Source organism: Colias croceus, chromosome 11, assembly GCF_905220415.1.
Source record: "Colias croceus chromosome 11, ilColCroc2.1".
Classification (NCBI taxonomy): domain Eukaryota; kingdom Metazoa; phylum Arthropoda; class Insecta; order Lepidoptera; family Pieridae; genus Colias; species Colias croceus.
Genome location: NC_059547.1, coordinates 1,320,578 through 1,344,334, shown reverse-complemented (window position 1 = coordinate 1,344,334; position 23,757 = coordinate 1,320,578). Strand labels below are relative to the sequence as shown.

The window sequence follows — 23,757 nt, the reverse complement described above, 5'->3', positions numbered from 1 at the left end:
TGCATCCGTATAGCATTCAATACGATACGACCATGATACGACTTATTTCGTTCAAAAACTGTACTAGCTGTCATTTACAAATACAAAACCATCACTACCACATTGCCTGACATTTGAAAAGCGTTTCAATATTGCTTATATCAGCAGCCAGCTAAAATCACCGATTCCGAATCCGTATTCAGAACATGCAATTTGTACTGCACAGTGAAAAGCCTACAATTCGTCACCTACGACAGCTTATTCTCTACATTCACGAAATAATAGCGTGGAAACCAAACTGTACTACAAACAAGCCAAAACCAACCTTATTACCTACGTTTAAGGTTCACGTTAAACGCAGGATTAAAGTTGGGAGCGTTCATCACGTCCAGTTTGTTTAGAACCCCAGCATTTGTAACATGTTTCCTCAAAACAGGGGAGTGACGGATCGGGAGGGGTCAATGTTAAATGGCGTTGAATGGAAACAACCTAAGTGCATCTAGTTAGGGAGCAGGAACATTGTGCCATCAATATTGGCTGCTTCCTCTTTCAAAAGCGAATCTGTCGATAGTGCAGACGCGGTTTAATTGCCTTGAATTGCTATTAAAATGTTTTTTACTAAATATGAATTTTGATTTGATAAATTCAGAATTTTGGCATAATTAAAGCCAAAATTTCGACGATTTATTCATCACACCAACCGACCCTATTATAACTAAATTAATGATTATTTTAATGCCAGATAATTTATTAAACAAAAATGTTCGATTTTAAACGGGTGTTTGAATAAATAAGAATAATTAAAACACTTTTTGGGATGATATTATACTAACAGTGTTTACGGGACATCATAAATTAACAAATCACATACCTTGAACAAGATTCCATATTGAGCGGACGATGTCACGGGCAATAGCTAGTATAAACTAATTTATAATTTACATAAAAACAATTACTTTTGATGCGGGTTGTATAAGCCTAATTGACTGTGCCGTTCTATATTAAAATTTACTTTCAACAAACGAACAAATAAAAGAAAATTGTGGATTTTCATGCCGTTGAGGTTACTGCGGGTAAAAATTAATTTACCGTTGCACCATTACATGGTTATCTCTCGGGTTCGGTTTGATATAAAGCGATTTGAATAAATCCTATTTAAGTATTTCGCGATTTGCCTATCCTGCTATAATTCAAAATGTGAGAGTTTGTGAGGATGGATGTATGTGTATGTATGCTTGTTAGTCTTTCTCGCAAATACTACTGCACCGATTACAATGAAATTTAGCACACCTATATGTGTGCTATATTTCATTGTATAGGTAGAGAGTAACTTGAATTTATATTTTTTTGGTTTTTATGGCATTCAAATGCTTTATAAATATAAATTTATAAAGAATAGAAAAAATAGAATAAATTCGATCACGAGGCGGGACTTGAACCCGCATCCTTCGCGCCATTCCGGGGCGGATGCCTAACCAACTCAGCCACTCGTGACCCGCCTGAGCAATCGAACTTATTCTATCCTTTCAGTTTTATGTGTCTTAAGGGACACACCGCGCGCCATCTATTGAGATGATTTAACAACCATTTCAACCAATATGAAGCACTTTTCAGTGAATACAATATTGTAACGATGGAACACGACCTTTTCTTGAATTTATATTTTTTTGGTTTTTATGGCATTCAAATGCTTTATAAATATAAATTTATAAAGAATAGAATAAATATAATATAGAATATAAATTTATAAATTTATATTTATAAAGCATTTGAATGCCATAAAAACCAAAAAAATATAAATTCAAGAAAAGGTCGTGTTCCATCGTTACAATATTGTATTCACTGAAAAGTGCTTCATATTGGTTGAAATGGTTGTTAAATCATCTCAATAGATGGCGCGCGGTGTGTCTCTTAAGACACATAAAACTGAAAGGATAGAATAAGTTCGATTGCTCAGGCGGGTCACGAGTGGCTGAGTTGGTTAGGCATCCGCCCCGGAATGGCGCGAAGGATGCGGGTTCAAGTCCCGCCTCGTGATCGAATTTATTCTATTTTTTCTATTCTTTATAAATTTATATTTAGAGAGTAACTTGTTAACTTTGTTGATTAACACATAGGATAGGTTTTATCCTGGAAATCCCACGGGAACAGGAACCATGCCGGTTTTTCTTTGAAAACGCAGGCGGAAAGTTCTGCTAGTGTTTATATTATAATTAAAACTGTAAAAAAATTCTTGATGATTCACATAGAATCTAGTTCCAAAGTGATCGAAATACTGATATTTTTTTTTAATCTAAACATACGGAAATAATACGTGATTTATTTTACCCATTTCAAATAATGGCAATTTTCTAAATAATAATAGAATAAATTCATACAGCATATAACTTTTGTTATAAAATCTAAGCCCTGCCGAAACACTGAAGAGCAATTTCTAAACTTACCACTTTTTAGTTTTTCTTAAAGAACAAAAACATTATTTAGTACTCTTAAGAATTATTTAGTACTCTATCCCTAATAGAAGTTGCCTTATACACCGCTCTCACTACCACCCCACCTCTCTAATTCGCACTTCTAACCAAGTTTTTCTTCTTTTTATCGTTGTTTGCTTTTAGCCTTACTGGCTCAGCAATTACCATACCAGCTTAGTAGGCTTCACGGGAAATCGGAAGGCTTTAAAGGGCTTGAAGTAATGTGTAGTATGTACTGAAAGCTTCTGAAAGGTAGAGTAACTTTTCTTTGGCTATAAAGGGGTAAAGAAGGCTTTTGGTAAACAAGTGGAGAAATGCTTTGAAAGAATTGGGCTTAAAACGATTATTATAGATGGCTGAATATTAGTTTTTTTTACAGATTAAAAAAAAAATGTATATAGAATCCTTAAATGTTTTAACTAACTTGTTTTTTTTCAATAATTATTACCAGACCATCACCGTTGTATACACGTAATAATTATTTAAATCCATACTAATATTATAAATGCGAAAGTAACTCTGTCTGTTTGTCTGTTACTCAATCACGCCTAAACTACTGAACCAATTTGCATGAAATTTGGTATGGAGATATTTTGATACCCGAGAAAGGACATAGGCTACCTTTTATTGTGAAATATGTATCACGTGCGAAGCCGGGGCGGACCACTAGTAATAAAAAAAAAACACTTTATTGTACGATGCACAGTAATCACAGACATATATAATATGTCTGTGACAGTAATATAAAATCGGCCTTATCGCTTTGAAGCGATTTCTTCCAGGCAACCTTGGGATATAGTAAAATGAAAAGAATTGAATTTAATTGAATAGACTTTTGGTAGGAGGAATAATTATCGTATTATTTTTTTTGAATCAGTTATTTTTTATGAATGTGAATAGGGAAGCGCTCGCCCAAAATCTCGCCTAATGTTAAGCTGAGATGTGGTCTAAGATGGTTAGCGCTTCCCTTGAAGCACCTGTTCACTCTACGCTTGAAGACCAATTTTCAATTATAGATAATTGCAATAGAGGTGCGAACAATAAAATATATACAATATCGCGGCCTTATGGTATAAGCTATAAAATAAATATTGTTCAGAAGAATTCAATCATACTTAGCAACTTCGCACATTAATCAGTTTAAGCAAATTGCAAATAACTTAAGTAAAAGAATGTTGAAACAATGTGAAACTTCAATTAGGAAAGAAATTCATTTTAATAAATCAGATTTCATACTGATTTTTTGTGTAGGCTTGAGATACAATAGGCCGATTCTTTATTTATTAATAACTAGCTTTCCGCCCGCGGCTTCGCCCGCGTTTTCAAAGAAAACCCGCATAGTTCCCGTTCCCGTGGGATTTCCGGGATAAAACCTATCCTTTCTCGGGTATCAAAATATCTCTATATCAAATTTCATGCAAATTGGTTCAGTAGTTAAGGCGTAATTGAGTAACAGACAGACAGACAGACAGAGTTACTTTCGCATTTATAATATTAGTATGGATTTTATTGTTAGTCTTAATAAAGAATTTTGTAAATAAAAATTTAGTTATTATAGGTTTGATGCCTTATATCAATTTACTCGCATTTTTTAAGTTTTAAGGAATGTATTATTTTGTTATAACGTCAGATCATTTAAATGATAATAAAAATGAATATTAATATAGAATAATATATACGTATCAATCAGTGCTCATTTCCTCACAAAAAATTTTTTCATACGCGAAATTAATGAAATTTGTACATAAATTTGCCGTCCCGACGAAGCGTTAAGCGCCAATAAAAAAAAAGTTGATAAAAGTTCAATGTGTCCCCAACTTTAACGAGGTTGGGGTCAAACCAGGAGTCCAATTAAAAAACTTTGTGAGCTACTCCTAATTAGAAATGCTTGATATTCAGACGTTGGTACTTCACTGTAATTGCTTTCAAATTAGTGAAACGGAAAAAAGATGGCGGGGCTTACATAAAAGAGTGATTATGTCGCTGGCTCATAAGAAATTTTTAATTAAATAGATCCTTACAACTCGGATTTCTTTATGTTTTAAACGTGATTTAATTCAGCTCTTTTCGAATGTGTGGAGAGGGCATGATGTACAAAATTTTTATGATTTTGCAATTCTCTGCTCGCTGCTCAATTCGTTCAAGGAAAATCTTGTTAAGGTACGTTTTCGAGCGAAAAAGTTTGACATAAAGTTTGTGATGGTTCACACTCGCTAAAGGTACCATGGTAGATTAAAATATCATAGGGGCTTATTTTTCACTTAGTAATATTGATTTTTAAATATTACAGCATAGATGATGTATTCATTCAACTAATTTCTTGTATAAAATAAGTTTACTCTTTTTTTAGACAATCAACGTGTCTCAAATCTCAATTACTATTAAAATAAAATATGTTAAAAAACGTTGTTCATCATAAACTGTATAAAAATATTTTTAAAAAAAATATTTCTCTTTTAATATTATAAAGCTGAAGAGTTTGTTTGTTTGGTTGTTTGAACGCGCTAATCTCAGGAACTACTGGTCCGAATTGAAAAATTCTTTTGGTGTTAGATAGCCCATTTATCGAGGAAGGCTATGTATCATCACGCTAAGACCAACAGGAGCTGAGCAATGCGGGTAAAACCGCAGGGCACAGCTAGTGTGTAATGTCACACAAACCGTTCAAATTCACGACGCACACATTCATGACGTCGAATTTCCTCGTAATGTAGAACCAATTCCTTTAATATTAAACGCGAGATAAAGCCTCATTAACCAGCGCAAATACGAGGTTAGACGTTTCCACAATTGCTGAATAAACACTTTATTAGCAGTTCCCGGTAATGAACCAAGATGCGAGACAAACATAAAAGTGCACACTTGCAATTTTCGCAATTTGCGCTAACGATGGTAAACGTTGACCGTTGTCAAGTAATACTGAATTGTCGTTGTGGATCTTATATTGTTTAGAAATAGCTTTTTTCCATTAAGTTGGTTACCATTGCGTTGTTTAGGTAAGAAATAGGTCTGAGAAATATTTAATATTGTAATAGTTTTCGATTGGTTAAAGTATTTTTAAAATTGACTCAGCAGTTTTAGGGAAAACTTCCAGCTAATGAACATTAAAAAAGTTCTTGTAAATAATAATTTATTGTACATTACCTTTGAAAGTTTTCAGAAGTCGTTTAAGTTCATTGTAGTTTTAGTTTGTTTATGTCAATGTACTCGCTTTTTTATTTTTCAAATCGGACCAGTAGTTCCCGAGATTATCGCGTTCAAACAAACAAACTCTTCAGCTTTATAATATTAGTATAGATTATCTGATATTTTTAGTACCTACGACTCTATGTATAGTAACTTATGTACATTTTTCAGCCCCAAAACTTACCTTAAAAAGGTCGCATTTTAGCAGCGGGAACGCCGAACGCAGTAAACGGTTTAGGGTCCAATTCTAACAAATTGGAGTGTTTGTGAACGTTTAATCGGTTCAGTAGATTTGTGGATGAGGGGACGGTAGCATTTATCCCGTAAATAGTTCTTTGAATTCTATGAATAGTGTATTCGGTTTGTGAAACTGAGCAAATGATAACGGTTTGTGAGTTAGGTTTGTACTGGCTATAAAAGTTTGTGAATAATGTTATGTAAGAATAGAGTGTATTTATTTATTTATTTCTTGTACATTTCTTTTTTTGTATGTATTTATAATAACAGCAATACTGACACTTTGTGAGCAATAGTGCTTCACCCACGTATAAAGAGTAATTTTACTCGGGAAGGAGTTGTTTCACTGCTGTAAAAAGTAGCTTTAGTAGTAGTAGTAGTAGTAGTAATAGTAATGACACTCCTATCTCCAGATCTTATCTCCAGACATAAAAACCATAAAAACTACTGGGCCTATCCGAAAAAATTTTATGGTACCAATTCGACACCATCCCGCATTCACAAAAAAAGAATCATGTAAATCGGTTCAGAAACCTCGGAGTAATCGGTGTAAGTACATACATAAAAAAATATAAGTATACCGGCCGAATTGATAACCTCCTCCTTTTTTTTTGAAGTCGGTTAAAAATAGCTCTGTTGCGACGAAAGAGAGACAAACAAAGAAACTGTTTTGCAGATGCATAATACGATTATCATATTTCTGAGGGTTGAAACGAATAAAAGACAACACAAAATTTAACATACAATTTATTTAACCAACGATCTTAGCCAAATTATTGAAATCGGGCCACCCTTCGTCAGTCTCATTTCTCCTGTCCCTAATATCTTTAATTTCCTTCAAAATGCTGTTAGTGATATTCTCTTCCGGTTGTACAGTTGTTGTTTGTACAGTTTCGCCATTCTGAGCCTTCTGGTATTTGACAATAAGTTCCAAAATCTCGTGTTGCATTTTGAGCTTCAAATCGCTGGTTAGGTTTTTCATAGAGTTACCTATATATTGTCCGAAAACGAAGTCTTCTGTAACTTGATGGGTTAGGAATTCTCTTCCTAGCTGTGTTAGTACATCTTTAACTATGTTCGTTCCTGCATTGATCTGTGAGGGGGTTGTTCTGGGGTGTTTTATTGTTTTCTCGTATTGGGGTCGGATCGCTGGAGGGCCCACAGCTACTGATATTACTTCATCGTTTTCCATGTCATCTTCGTTCAATGGTTTGAGGTGGCCTGAAGGCTGCAATTGAGAAAGATTAGAAAAACGTATTGACTAGATTAGTTATATGATAAATATAAAAGGTGAGGGTAATATTAAATAGTAGTAGGTATGTAGTAGAATTTTTATATAAGTATACGTAGAACAACAAAAACGGGGCACTTATTTACGTCCAAAAACTACAAAATTCTAAAAAACGTGTTGGGAAAGCTAGGTATAAGTTTTATCTGGGATGATATATATGGATTATGGGTGCGTCTAGATCGATGAATTAGAAATTCTGCTAGTATCTAAGTTATGTTACATACAATGGAACCACTCATTTTATATGTTTTTACTTTTTAGTAATTTAAAAAGACTAACCTTCTTCCTCCCTTCCTTCGGAGTCTGAGTACTTAACCGCTTCCGTGCTTCAATCTCGCGGGGAAGCATGTGACGTTTGGACTGATAATGGACATCGCTTTTCAGACCTCGAGGGTGCCGCCTGTACTCGTGGGTGTGCCAGGCTTCCTGAAAATATACACAATAATCTAAACTGTATTATTTTAAAAAGGAGAGATTTGATTGTTTGTTAACGATGTCACTAAAAACGACGGAATCGATTTCAATAATTATTTTTACTAGCAAAAATAATTAATTCCGAAATCAACCCAGGTAGAACAGGGATGAGTAGTATAAATAACAACATAAATGATAATTTGGCAAGGAAGCTATAAAAGATAACGTATACTTAACGTATTATAACTAAATTCAACGTATGCTTTAATGAATGTTTCAATAAATAAATAAATAGCGGGTTTTATAGACTTAGTACGTACAATATATAGGGAAAAAATGAAATAAATAAAAAGAGCTTCCTAACTGTTGTGATAAAGACTATTTAATCAGAAACAGAAGCTTCTACAATATTAATTCATAATCTTAATATTTAGGTAGATTTGAAATCAATTCTTCGATCTCTCGAATAGGTTAAAAATCACGCGCAAACCACTGAACGTAAACAGACCGTGGATACTATAAAAAGACGTTTCCTTAAATTAAATTTAAATAAAAATTAAAAACTTACCACTATCATTGGAGTTAACAATAAGAAAGAAATGAGCCAATATGTTCCCTCCATCGCTCGCAAGTTTTAAATGACATTGTTCGCTGTAAGATGGAATCAAGAATTGTTTGTTGTTGATTCAAACAATGGAAGACAATACATATGATTTTGAGAAAAGATCGAGGAATAAATAACAATTGCTTTGATGTCTGTTTGCTTGTGCATATTTTTCATAATAAACAAGCAAAATTTTTCATCTATACTAATATTATAAAGCGTTTGTTTGTTTGAACGCACTAATCTCGGGAACTACTGGTCCGATTTGAAAAATTCTTTCGGTGTTAGATAGCCCAATTATCCAGGAAGGTTATAGGCTATATTTCATCACGCTACGGGCAACAGGAGTGGAGCCACGGGGGTGAAACCGCGCGGAGCAACTAGTTTTATATATATATTTTATGCTGTTTTCCCCCTTTTTGCTATTTGTCTCAAAGGTTTTTTTAAAGGATAGTTTTTAAAACATGGGAAATTATCGACATAAACTTATTGTTCTTAAAACATATTGTAATATCACTACATAGTATAAAACAAAGTCGCCTTTTCTGTCCCTATGTATGTTTAAATCTTTAAAAGTTACACAACGTACTTTGAAGTTTTTTTTATAGATACAGTGATTGAAGAAGAAGATTTATATGTATAATTTATATATTTTAGATACAGTGGGCGAAGCCGTGTGTAAAAAGCTTGTAACATATAAAAAATAAATTACCTGTTTGTTATATCAAGCAGCTCCACTGTTTTATTGTTCTACGTTGAATTTATTACAAAACATTGGCTAAATATGTTTTAAATTCATACATAGTTCAAATAACATATTAATTAAAAGCCAATAACATACTTTGCTATTTAAATCATGTGATATTGTAGTTTCAATTTCATATTGTAATATAATTTGCTATACTAATAGTTTGTGGTTGAATTTTTAATTCAATTTGTAATTTTATATCCGAAATAGTATTATTTTCTGTTAGTAATAATGGTTTTTAAATAATGTAAGTATTATTGGTATTTTAGGATATTATATTTACTATCACGTGAGTTTGATATTACTTTAAGGACAAAATTATCATTAAGAATATCGTATAGTAGGTAAGTCTAATATAAATGAGGCACTAGTTTTCAAAATCATCATAAAGTCTAAAGTTTTGAAGAAACAAACCCAAAAAAAAAATACCGTCGACTTGGAAATCTCTTTTTTGAAGTCGATTGAAAATTACATTTAAACAAAAAAGAGAAAACGTGTGTGCCCACGTGTCTGAAGTAAAACTTCTTTCGCAAGTTTAAATCATCGCCTTACTCCATGATGTGACGGTATTGTTATGACTTTGCTCTCAACGCGCCTAAAGAAGTTTCACTTCAAAAATCAATATCCAAAGCATCCTTGTCCACAACAAAATGGAGACATTCTCAAATTCGACAAAAACACAAAAAGTTCGCAAAAAGTTTAAGCTTTTACAGCGTGTGAACAAAACACGTGGTTTTGTTTGCTTTGAGATAAAACTTGTAACACGAAAACGCTCTTGGCGAGTTCGGGAACGTCTTAGCAGGTTTTATTCTCGAGTTTATTAAGGTTTTATTTAATCTCTTAAGAGGAGAGAAAAGCTTAGTCAAACTCATTTCTTTTTGAAGTGAAACTTCTTTATCGGGGTTAGAAAAAAATGTAGTGTAACATTTTTTCGTTACGCGTGACATTTTTCCGTTACGCCACAATATACAGATACATACAGTAAGGAAACTTCATACAAAATGTTCGAAATGGCTCCCCCCCCATCAAGCGTGTTTACGAGGGTATTGAGGGGGATCGATAGTAGCGGGTGACACATCCACAGATTTTGAATTGTTGATTGTTTCTTCTTGTAAATTCATATTTAGGCTACACCATTTTTGTATTTTAATCTCAAAATTACCACAAATCAACTGTAAAAAAGCAAACAGAAATATACAGGCCGAATTGATAACCTCCTCCTTTATTTTTGAAGTCGGTAAATATCAAAAAGGTAACAGCCCTATAGCTATACATCATAATTTCATCGCAGGGGCTTAGTTTCCTAACTGTATGTACGTAGTATATATCTGTCAACTGTAGTTACGCGCTATCTTTTTCTTATCCCTACCACGCGTGATTCGACGTATTTCTGTAAAGTTGCATATAGTAAATTGTTTTTTGAAAAATAAGGTCATTAAGAAGTTTCACTTCTTACGTGTCTAGTGTACACACGCACACATTTTTTGAAGTGAAACTTCTTTATCGGGGTTGGACAAAAATTTAGTGTAACATTTTTGCGTTACGCCGTAGGCGTGACACTTTTGCGTTACGCCATAGGCGTGACATTTTTGCGTTACGCCGTAGGCGTGACATTTTTGCGTTACGCGCCAACTTTTTCTTATCCCTAAGTTTCACTTCTTACGTGTGTACTATAGTACACACACACATTTTTTTTAATAACGCAGAGAGGCGGATAAATGTGCAGATACGAGGTTTCGTATTTGAGTTATGGTTAATAGACTAGAGTAGATAATTTTTGAAACAAAAAAAATCGCAGTCGGATGAAACCCATTAGAAAAGAAGGGGAATATGATGAAAATAAAAGGAAAAATAAATTACGGTCAATCCGAGTTCGGGAAGTGGGAGGGGGGAGCTTTTAAGAGAAAAAAATGGTTTCGAAATTACCTGAAATGTTTTTATCGACATCATTTTGCTTTTGAATATGCTGTAAATATTATACTTAGAACAGATTATTTTTTTTTTTGAAATATTACCGAAAAGCCGATACAAGAGAAGATATAGAGTTCGAGAAGTGTGCCTGATTTGGTAAAAGCTCATTATCACACTCTTTGTATGCATTTCCTGAGGACTTTTACTAGGGTAATTTTTATTTTTTTTGCACAATATGAAAGTAGAGATTTCAATGAACAAAATGGCTCCCCAAGTTTTTGAAAAAAGCTGATATTTTGACGGGTGACTTTTCGATTGAAAATTAGGTTGTTTTTTTGGTATTAATTCAAAATAAGGCGCAAAAATAAAAATTTTCTATAAAAAAATTACAGTGTATTTGGGACATAATAAAGTAAGTTTGCACCAAATTTCGTAGAAAAAAAATAAATTTTAAAGTAGATAAAAATAAAAAACCAAACACATGGTTTTTTGAATTTTTCACCTAAATTTTGAGGTTATGTGATAAAATTGTTAGTACAAAAGTTGTAGATCTTTTTATTACCTACAACTTTGCCATTGAACGTTTTTCCGTAGGACTTGTAGTTTTGTTGGAAATCGAGAGAAACCATTTTTTTCTCTTAAAAGCTCCCCCCTCCCACTTCCCGAACTCGGATTGACCGTAATTTATTTTTCCTTTTATTTTCATCATATTCTCCTCCTTTTCTAATGGGTTTCATCCAAATGCGATTTTTTTATCTTTTTATTATTTTTAAAGGCCCAGTCCCAGTCTATAAGTCAAAAACCAAACTCAAACTCGAACTATTTTAGTATGACGAATGCTTTTTACTTTAACACGACAGACAGGCAGATACAAATTACACATTCAAAACGTCTTTTGTTTTTGTTAAAGGTTAAAAATTTGTGTATCAAAATCATTTTTAAATCAAAGCCTGAACATTCTATAATATAGATGCAACCATATCAGTATGTTTTACAAGTTCCAAACCACTTTTTTAGTTTATAATACTTATAATACCTAAATATTCCGGCGTAACCATTATCAGTGTACTGACAAAACCTCAGCAAATAATTATCAAATAGAATCACACAGTTATCAAGTCCATAACATATAACCGAATTCGATCCGCAGATTTCCCAAACATCTGTTTAAAATGTAAAACCATAAAATGCTAATGAAATTTATTCTGAACACATCAAACTTCTAAGTAGGATCGTTTGTATTCCGAAACGGGCTACATAACCAGACATTTGATCTCTCATTGCTCGCATTATTTGCTAGTTGAGTACCATTTTAGAAGGGGCGGGAGGTCTTGTTATACTGGTCACACGATATGTTACGATGTACTAAAGTTGTACAAGGGGAAAACAACTCCTTTCGAGATTTAATTAGATGCCCTTAATTGAAAATATGCTTGTATAAGTCTTGTAGCGTCAGAAAAAATATTTGTACGTTTTCGTTATAACGTATTTTAATAATTTAAGTTGGCGTAGATGTGGTTGTGGGGGACATTGAATGGAAAATAAAGTTATTACGAATGTCTAGCGATTTCACCCCCGTCGCTCCTCTTCTGTTGATCGTAGCGTGATGATATATATAGCCTTTTTCGATAAATGAGCTATCGAACACCGAAAGAATTTTTCAAATCGGACCAGGAGTTCCCGAGATTAGCGCGTTCAAACAAACAAACAAACAAACTCTTCAGCTTTATAATATTAGTATAGATAATGTGAAAATCATGTCAGCTCATGTTAACGTCATAGATAAGTGGAAAAAAGCTCTCTTTAATTATTTAATAGTACATAGAAAAAAAAATACTATAAAATTAACAAAATACCACTGAAGATTTTGGATTGGTGCAAAAGAAGTAAATTATTGATAAAGTCTGCCTCGAGATATTATGTAAAACCATTTGTTTTTGATACTAATAGTTATAGTGTCGTCCGTTACTTTGCATAGAAATCTCTTTGTTACTAATAAATTTTAAATCTAGCTGACTTACATAGATTTTTTAACAAACATATACACAAATATAGTACATGCGAAATAATATCAGTCTATCAGTACTTCATATAAATGTTTAATTTGCTGTCTCTATCGTAAAACAAGTTTCAAGTCTTGGGTTAACTTGCTACATTGTTAGTTTCATATCTTCTACTAATTGTTGAGCTAACCATAGTTTTAGATAACTTAACAAGATGTAAAATGAAACCGGACAAGAGTATGAAGGGTATTAAGTTTTAATTAAATAGAGAAACTAAACATTTTTTCATATTTATTTTTTATTTTTATCACGGTTTTTAACTGTGCATGTGTATGTAGTTGTAGAAAGTATGAACACATATTGTATTCATTGTGATCAACCTATGCTATTACAGTAGGTACAGTACCTACTCCAAAATTAATAATGCGCATGCAAAACTTCGCTATTTGTCGTATTTCCAAAATGTATTTCATTTGACTAAACAAATTTTACTAAATTATGCATAAAGAAAATGCATTTAACCACTCTATATACATATCGTCTTCGGACGCTCCGGGAATAGGATGACAGTTGCCGAACTGTGACGAAGATTTCTATGCGCATTATCACTTTTGGAGTACTGTAATTTAACTTAAAAAATACTTGCATTTAATACATATAATATACAAAAGTTCACGAATAAAAGTACGATCAATTTGATTCTATTACGTGGAGAAATGACCGGAATTTAAAAATAGATTTACAGTAGTACTCGTTAACCACGTTTACAAATCTAGGTTTTATTCACAATTTTATTCGCAAAAGTTAGTTACTACTAAAATACTTCATCTCTGTATTTCCACAATGAAACCGCAATGACGAAACAAAGCAAGCAATCCATGAATAAAATCACAGCACTGTAGTTTTAGCTCACAACTCAATCCCTAAGGCCTACATTCACTTTGAACACTGAAAAATCTTAGTTTTATATCACTGCCCCAAAGGTCTAACGACCATCATATCTTGATCCCTACGACAGACGCTCGCTTTGTAATTTCTAAGGCCCCTCCAAATTAACGGACGGTATTACGGGTCAACGAAAACTGGACGGACTTCATTCGATGTTAGTTATGCTGGGATGGACTAGACGATTTTTGTTGAAACTACTTAAGTGAGCTTTATAATGCTTTTTATTTCACTCGTTAAAGTGAGGGTTTTATTATCAACACTAAAGTCGAAGTTTCTAAATTATTTATCGACCTGAGAGGGTTCGCATAAATTTAATTGAAGTGGATGGATCGTTTTTATTTGGGTTTAAAGTGTTTTCTTAATAATTAAACTATACTAAATTTCCCGTGATAAAGCCAAGACAGCTTTGATCCTGATAAGCTTTTGATCGATAAAGACTAGTCAACCGAGCAGATAATCTAGATGATCTATTACATATAATATGATGTCTATGTCTATGCAATATATTATTATAATGCATAAGTTATATATAATGCATATGCCTGTGCACTTCCTATACCACCACTTTCGTAATGTGACCAGACAGATCGCTATTAAAGACCGAAGAGAACCGAGAACCTTCCTACGTGTTACAGTTTACTTTCTTATCGAACGAAACAGCAGTCCTTAGTATTTGTACTCTAATTAATTATTCCGCTCAAGCTGAAATTACAACCGTTTTTCCAGCTTCGCGAGCTGACCTCGTCATGTCATGAATACCTAGTACTTTTGGTTATTGTTCTGAAACATTAAAACGTTCTGGATTCAGGCCGGCCGTCAGTTTTATTTCCTTTTTACTATTTACATTCATGTTACTCCATTTTCGGGTCAACGAGTTTCAGAATATTTTAGGCTCCTCCGATCCGTGGTTGCAATACTTGGAAATTACTTTTTTATCTGGGTTTTAGCTGACCTGTTAGTTTTTTAGGTTGATCTAAATTCATGTAGTTCGCGTTATGAATCGACATATATATATATATTGCATTTAATTCTGTTACATTGTACTTTAGTATGATGTATGACATTGTTAACTATTGCTCAACTGTCGAGCTTGAATTCATTATGCCTGCTGTCAATTTCTTGGATATTATTACCACCGTATTCATATTATAATTGTACATATTATATAATTTTATAAAGCGAGATCGATAATACCTGAGATGCATACAGGCATATAGTTTTGCAAAAATAAAATTTTTAGGACCCAGAAACCCAGAGACAGTTTATATCAAAACACGTTTTATCAAAAATGATTAGTTTCCTTATTCCTCGAGCAAAAATCGCCATTTCCAATACAACCAACGGCACGTACGAATTCGTACATTATAGATTCCTTTCCATATCTCTTGTACCAATTTCAACAGCCGACATTGCAAAGGTAAAAATTCAATAGGGGCATCTCGTATTTCAATCTGCCAGTACAGCCGGTAAAGTGGCGTCCTGATTTATATGTACATTTACAATGAAAAACTGGTTTAGCACGTTTTGTTTTTAGATAAAAGTGCTTTGTTTTATTTTATAAAACGTCAAAGGGGAGAACGCGACCACGCGACTATCACTTGACTGACGTCACACGATGTTCGTAACTCCAATAAAAAAATATTTTATTAACATTCAAACTCAACATTTATTTATTCAACAAAACTTGTCTACGATGCGTGTCTTGTCAAGTCAGCAATGATTGCTAAGTTTCCCAGTGCACTAACAAACGCCAAAACACTCAACCACTAACAACTTTTTAATAAACTCTCTCATCTGCCTCACAGTCACATCTAATCTAAAACTTTAAAAATTTCCATAAACTTAGCCCACTATTTACATGCATACATTTACAGTAGCAACCCGGGACTTGCCAACAAAAGAAAAATTATCGTTCCAATATGTTAATGTCCCCATTTATTGGGCATACTTTGCCAACGTCAACGATGCTTTAGCCAGCACATTTGGAATAACGGTGTGGTGGCGTAGCGACGCTCCGGTTTAGTTTACAGCTCGGATAAATCACTTGAATTGTTGAATGTGCGTGAAAAGCGGAGTCTGTTTTAAATTTACAAGTTGCAGACGGGAGCGGGCTGGTTCAACTTTTGTTTGGAATCTTGAGGATATAGTCAAAGAGCTGATGGTTTATGTCGCTGTGATATAGTGGCACTATATCGATACACAAAATATTAATAAATTTAAATATACTTATGTGAATATAGCAAATACTCCCTTCCTTAATCTATCCATTCAATCTATCTCTAACAATAAAATAGGGAGGACTTTAGGGCCCATTGATTAATACATAGTTCCTAGATCTTTTTACATATGTGGTTTCCTTTTAATTAGAGCATCGAACAATTAAACGAATATTGGCGATATTCTCGCAGCTTTTACCTTATATACCTACAGGCTTCATGACTTCCTACGTACGTAGTACCCGTACTGGAAATTACTTCTAATCACGTTAATTAAGAATAAATCAAATAATTTCCCTCAAACTAAAATCTCTTTCCTTCATTTCCATAGAACATAATGTGCAAAATAAAAAAACGCATCATAAAACATCCGAACGATTCTCTCATGAATTCATTCGCATCCAAAATGCAGCGCAAGCACGGCCAATCCCATTTGTTAACTTAACGCTCAACTATTTGGATCTTGTTCTCTGCACGATCATGTTAGGATGTCATACGTGATGCTTACATGTAACAAATGAGTATGACCAGTTTATGCCTTACATGTCTTGGTGTATATATAGTTCAGGATACATCGCCCATTTTTGCAAGTGACTACTATCAAGCTGATTTTCCGTTTGTAGCTTTATTTTGATGAGACACCGAATAATTTCGTGTACGAAACTCTCGATTGTGGTAGCTAACAGAGATAACAAGGATAAAATTTTTTGATTTGATGGTTCTCAAATATTTATTACGCAATTTGTAGGACAATATGTCTGTTGAATTATATAAACATTAACTAAGTGAAAACAAAAAAATCAGCTTGTTAGTAATCATTTATGATGACCTCGTTATCGATACACTTTGGAAAGGGGGACTCTTTGAACAAACCATAGATTTTGTAGGACAAATATTTTTTCGAATAATTTAGGTAATTATCTTGAGATTGAACAAAAAAAATTCATTCAGTTAGTAATAAATATTTGAGAACCATCAAATCAAAATTTTTTATCCTTGTTATCTCTGTTAGCTACCACAATCGAGATTTTCGTACACGAAATTATTGGGCGTCTCATCAAAATAAAGCTACAAACGGAAAATTAGCTTGATAGTAGTCACTTGCAAAAATGGGCGATGTATCCTGAACTAATATGGATTATTATGGAATAAGACATCTAATTCTACGAAGCTTGCTTTTCGAACTTTTACTCCTGAATATTTCACAATACCGTTTAGCTCTACCATTAAAGATATTTATTAAGCTATTGCATAGCTTCTATCGCGGGCCTTGAGAATAAAGCGCGGGCCAGAAATTGCGTAACGAAAAACCTCACGCTCCCTATTCCGACAGGCACGGAGGTGTGGCTTGAGGGCATAGCATGCAATAGCTTTCCCGCGGCAGTCCTCGAGTGCCACACGTATTTTTTTTTATTTATTTAAATTGAATACACATAACAGATCACGATATTGTTGGGCCTATAGGCGAAACATTAATTTCAGGAGCAGATCGCAACCCAACAAAATGTGTACAATTATTATAATAATGCGATACAGTTTACAGTAATTATCAAAAGGTATAAGGTATTACAATTCATATTTAAAAATTTAATATGATTTAAAATCAGATAAAATTAAAGACAATTAGGTACTATCGATTAAAATTATACAACTAGGCCATCACTAGGACTTACTACTAGGACTAATATAATAAAGATGAGTTTGTTTTTTTTTGTTTGAACGCACTTATCTCAGGAACTACTGGTCAAATTTGAAAAATATTTTCAGTGTTAGATAGACCATGTATCGAGAAAGGCTATATGTATGATCACGCAAATACCAAAATGAGCGGAGCCACTAGGATGAAACCGCGGGGCGCAGCTAGTGTATTATAATGTGGATTTAAATATTTTTTTCTTAAAATAGGAAGTCATGCCATCCATGCCTGCCATCTCAAATGATGTTAATAGGGATGCGTTTTCGCTCTAGAGGAATAATATAATTACCTACTTTGAAAATTAATAAGTATTTGCTTCTCTCTTCACTTTAATCACGTCTTAACAAGGCAATATGGCTCAGTCTATTTTAACTTCATTTATTTAAAATATACTAGCTTACCGCCCGCGGCTTCGCCCGCTTTGTCTAAAACCTAATAAATTATATACTAAAACCTTCCTCTTCAATCACTCTATCTATTAAAAAAAAACCGCATCAAAATCCGTTGCGTAGTTTTAAAGATTTAAACATACAAAGGGACATAGAAACAGAGAAAGCGACTTTGTTTTATACTATGTAGTGATGATGATATCTCTGAAAAGTTTTAAGCAACAATTTATCTAACAATTCTAAAGCAGAAACAGACTTAGTATTAAGACCATTTGACCACTATTTTTAATATGTAACACCAATAAGCATGGCTCACAAGTTGATCCGGGTAATCCCGGATAACGGTAACCGAGTAATGGCGCCAAAGTGTGTTTAATGCTATCCGGGTTTACGCTTATGTTTTATGGTCAGCGCACACTGCGTCAAGGTGAGGTATATAAACTGTGACGTAAATATATGCTTACTCAAAAGTATTGAGAAGTACTATTTTTTTTGGGAAATGCAGTTTTAAATTATTATTATTGTAACACTATTTTTTATATTTAAAAGCAGCTTTTAGAAAAAAGCTTCGAATGAGAAAATCCCTCGAATAATACTGGTCGAAATCACTATTTAAGTCAAATTCACATTACATAATATTATACATATTTAGTAGTGTGTTTGTTAAACTTAAAGACATAGAAATCTAAATAACAATGCTTAAGAATTATCTTAATATATATAAATCTCGTGTCACAATGTTTGTCCTCAATGGACTCCTAAACCACTAAACCGATTATAATAAAATTCGCACACCATGTGCAGTTCGATACAACTTGAGAGATAGGATAGTTTAAACATGTAGGTACCACGGGCGAAGCCGGGGCGAACCACTAGTTATTATGAATATATAGTTAAAATAGTACGTACTTATGTAAGTCTAAGAAAAATTAATATAAATCTACAAAATTTTTAACAAATTATTATTATTAAATATGGGAATACAAAGATCTTATAAGTTATAACAAAAAAAAAAAAAAAAAAAAACAAGCCGCTGTTTGCACGAAACCCAGAAAATATCACTTTTACAAAATATATTCCATGCAATTTACAAGAAATCACGTTACCAAATCCAATTCCAGAGGTTGGAATTAAATTCCGTTCATATGAACGACGACCCTTACGACGAAGTTTAATCAACGGTTTGCCTTATTAAACAGGCAGTTTAATGCTTACATAAATGTCGAGGTATAATATAATAAACAAGCGAATATTATTAAATTCGCACAGAGAAAGGAAAGTACAGTGCAGCTTATATTTTGCTTTATTCATTTGCAGGAAGTTCTATGGGGTTTATACTATAAAAGTTAATAAATTTTCACCTACAGAATAATTTTAACCTGTATTTTGTTTGTATTTTCAACTTCACTAAATATTCAGCTATTGCATAGCTTCTATCGCAGACTTTGAGCACGGGGACCGAATCGAGAAATTCCGTAACGAAAAATCCTCACGCTCCCCACTACGACGGGCGGAGGTGTGGCTTGAAGGCATAGCATGCAATAGCTTTACCGCGGCAGTCCCCGAGTGCCACACGTCGTTTTTTTTGTACATTACATAGTATGTTTTCATATCTCTTCTACCACGAAGACCAACAATTTGATGCTATAATATGATACGAAAACCACGATATAGGTGTGTATCGCGATATGTAGGTTTATTCATACAAAAAAGATGGGTAGTAATACATGCATGTATTACAACTAAGGGCGGCCGTACACGGACAGCTTCAAGCAGTTGAGACCGACGGCTTGACGCCGCGACCGCGCGGGGAACTATAGACATTCATTCACCGCCGTACACGGACTGCTCGAGCCGTCGGGAGCGCGTCAAGCCGCTTCAGGCTTCGAAGTGCCCGTAACGGTCGCTCTGAGGAAAATGAAGAATGAAGTATTTCAAACATTTTAGCCAGTTGAAGGGGCGATTTTTCAATCCTTGGTTAAAATTTATCCGTCCAATAAAGTATTATACGAACATTTTAAAATGTCACCTGTAAACTGTCATATACGGACAATTAGAATACATTTTTTAAATGGTAGTTTAATACGTTATTCGATGAATAAGTTTTAACCAAGTATTGAAAAATCAGCCTTAAATGTATAAAAAAGACTCAAAACTCTACATTAATTATTATCTGCAACATAACTGCTTAAGAGAAACACGGATGAACTGAAGCATTAAAGTTTAAAACCAAATCGAATAAAATTAAAAATAAAAGACTTGTATAACTTATTCCGTAAAATATTTGAAACGTCTTCGTTTATCCACTTTGATCCGCTAAATTGAACAAGATGGCTTCAAAATTGACTTGAAAAGTACTTCTAATGAGTTAATGGGTTGAAATTTAGAAGTTATCTTAGTACATTTTACCTTGAAGTGTATTAATAAATTAATTTAAAATGCAAATAATAAAAAAAATGTTGTTATTGCTCGTTAACTCTATCTTCATTCTGGCAATGTAGGTATGTTAATTTTTCTATCAGACCAAGGTATTTTAAAATGCACTAGTGAATATACAACCTATATAATATGTACATAGATAAAATTCTATTGTTACTATGTTTTAAAAATCACCCCGTTACATTTATTATATTCGTATATTCGGTATTTTTAATATATAAACTAGCTTTGCGCCCGCGGCTTCGCCCACATTTTCAAAGAAAAACCCGCATAGTTCCCGTTCCCGTGGGTTTTCCGGTAACCTATCCTTCGTTGTAATCCAAGTTACCCTATATATATGTATGCTAATCGGTTCAATAGTATTTGCGTGAAAGAGTAACAAACATACATACCTACAAATACACATACATCTATCCTCACAAACTTTCGCATTTATAATATTAGTAGGATTGGATACTTACAAAAACTGTCTTGTCAGCTAGTTGGCTATAATGACCCCTAAATGAATACATACATCATTTAATTCAATTACCATCTAAGCCTGCTAATATACATACAATCTCGCATTTGCTTATGTTTATGTGTTTGCAAGATGTTGGATTTACATACACGCATTAAAAGTACCTACTAATATTTACTAACATCTATACTAATATTATAAAGAGGAAAGGTTTGTAATTATGTATGTATGTATGTATGGTTTTCACGCATAAACTACTGGACCGATTTCAAAAATTCTTTCACCATTAGAAAGCTGCATCTTCACTGAAATCCCACGGGAACGAGAACTATGCGGGTTTTTCTTTGAAAACGCGGGCGAGGCCGCAGGCGGAAAGCTAGTTAAAGATATTTTTTGAATGGGGTTGTTATTATAGGAAGCTATTATTAGAGAAAGTTACAGGCTAGTGGAATTAAGCTATGACTATTATTATATCGTTTTAAAAAATAGATGCAGAAATATTCTAACTCTGTAGAAAATGCTTTCCGGACCGATCGTAGGTAAATGTTAAAATCTATACATATAATAAATCTGTAGAAGGGTCAATTCTGTACATTGAAAATATTGAAAAAATAAATAGCAGGGGGTGTTCCTGGATCGATACCAAACCCAAATATTTGATTAAAAAATTTTTTGTCTGTCAGTCTGTCTGTCCGTCTGTCTGTCTGTCTGTCTGTCTGTCTGTATGTGAAGGCATCACGTGAAAACTAACGGTTAGATTTCGATGAAACTTGGTATAATTATACCTTATTATCCTGGGCATAAAATAGGATACTTTTTATCCCGGAAAAATACTTAGAAAAAAAATTAATCTTAATTTTTCCGCGCGGACGGAGTCGCAGGCGGAAGCTAGTTATGTTATAATAACGATTCAAAAGCGCGTCTAAAAGAAGACTAATTGAATAAATAAATTTTTGAGTTTGACTGTACATAAAAATATTTATTTTCTGCACGGGCAAAGATTATTGTTGTAGCGTAATATTGCAAACTTTAATATTAAATTAAAATAAGAAATTTTAAAATTATTAATAAATTATTATAAAACATTTTATACGAATAGCAGAGGGCTTTTAATGTTCGAAGTTTAAACATCTATTTAGTGCGGAACGTGCTTGACCCGGATTCGAACCCCACGGCCCACGTACTTTACGCACTCAACCCACTAACACATAAACTTTGAAAACTTTACTGTTATAACTTACATATTTACCACTAAATTATCTTTACAAGTATTATAAAAGAGTTTGTTTGTTTGGCTAATCTCAGGAACTACTAATTCAAATGTAAAAATCTTTGTTGGATAGTCGATATATGGAGGAAAGCTGTAAGCTGTATATAACATCATACTGCGACCAAAAAATATAAAAAATTAAGTTCTTGTGCTTCGTAAACTGCATAAGTTTTTCTGTTCAAAATAATGGGAGTGAATACAGGCTTAATATATTATATCTCATGTAATGTCAACTCATCTTCTTTCCGGTAGAAAATTATATTTTATCAAATAAGTATCTTCCTGATCCGATAAAGTTGACGAGAGTCATGAAACTCAATATGTTTCCTAAGTGAAGATACAATAAAATAACAAAAGAACTGTGGACAGTTGGAATCCGGTAATAATATCTTGAGAGCAATAAAACACATAACAAAAAGACATCATATTATGTTTGTATTAACTTATTATACAACATAAATAGTCATAAGTTTAATTTTCTTACTAGCTGCGCTTCGCGGTTTCACCCGCGTGGCTCTGCTCCTGTTGATCTTAGTGTTGATATATAGCCTAGCCTTCCTCGATAAATGGGCTATCTAACACCGAAAAAATTTTTCAAGTAGTTTCTAAGATTAGCGCGTTCAAACAAATAAACAAACTCTTCAGCTTTATAATATTAGTATAGTCTAAACAGTCATAATCACATTGGTACCTAAATTAACAACATAAGTACAAGATTTATTTAGGTATATTAAATAAATCTTGTAAGTTATTAGAATTCACGCCAATAATCTTACAACGATTCTTCATGTCGACATTAAATTATATCTTAAAACAAATTCAAGAGAATAAATTGTTACCGTTGTCCAATTATCACAAGTATCCAATGCTAATACATCATTACACGCAAACGAAACAATACCAGACAGTAAACCTAACGTTAATCAAATAAAAAGTACGAAAAATGTAAATAGAGCCGCGTGGAGCGTTGTTTTATGAATAAATGAGTCTTCCAGTGATTGCTGGTGAATTATTCACTGGGCCCTCCACTTTTTGCCGAAATACTCTTTCGCGCATTCAATATTGTAATTCTTGCTTCTTGAATTTAATATGAACTTTGTTACCGTCCGTGTGATTGATGCTTTGATCGTGTTTCTTTGAATTGTAATGGAATTGTTAGAATTGGATGGAGATATCTCTGTATTGATGGACAGTTAGAGGAATAGTGGACTTGATTTGATTTTCGGTTGAAATTGAGAAGTCGTTCTCGATAGCCGTTCCGTATAGGTACATTGTTTTGATCCAGATTAATTCCTAATACAGTAAGCTTTGCAAAAACAGCTCAAGCTGTTCTGTCAGCTTCGATTTAGCTATTATAACGTAAGTTATTTCATGGTGCTTACGAATAAAGTTTTAAATGTTCGTTCTACATAAATGGTGGCAGAAGTAATCAGTCTAAGGACTATAATTTTATTACAGAATCTTAATCGAATTTTATACATATATTATAAAGCTG

General features: G+C 33.3%; 1 protein-coding gene across 2 annotated transcripts; it reads right to left on the bottom strand.

Moving 5' to 3' along the window:
- Positions 1-6,604: 6,604 nt before the first annotated feature.
- On the bottom strand, positions 6,605-19,982 carry LOC123695580. 2 transcript variants are annotated; one of them, XM_045641474.1, is made up of 3 exons: positions 19,852-19,982; positions 7,444-7,590; positions 6,605-7,101 (listed from the first exon to the last, which is right to left on the bottom strand). In XM_045641474.1, exons 1-3 carry the CDS (start codon positions 19,915-19,917, stop codon positions 6,625-6,627), a joined length of 690 nt encoding a protein of 229 aa, XP_045497430.1. In that variant the 5' UTR covers positions 19,918-19,982; the 3' UTR covers positions 6,605-6,624. The 2 variants fall into 2 exon arrangements, with proteins under 2 accessions (XP_045497430.1, XP_045497431.1); XM_045641475.1 differs by lacking the exon at positions 19,852-19,982 and adding an exon at positions 8,147-8,201.
- Between the last annotated feature and the right edge of the window lie 3,775 nt (positions 19,983-23,757).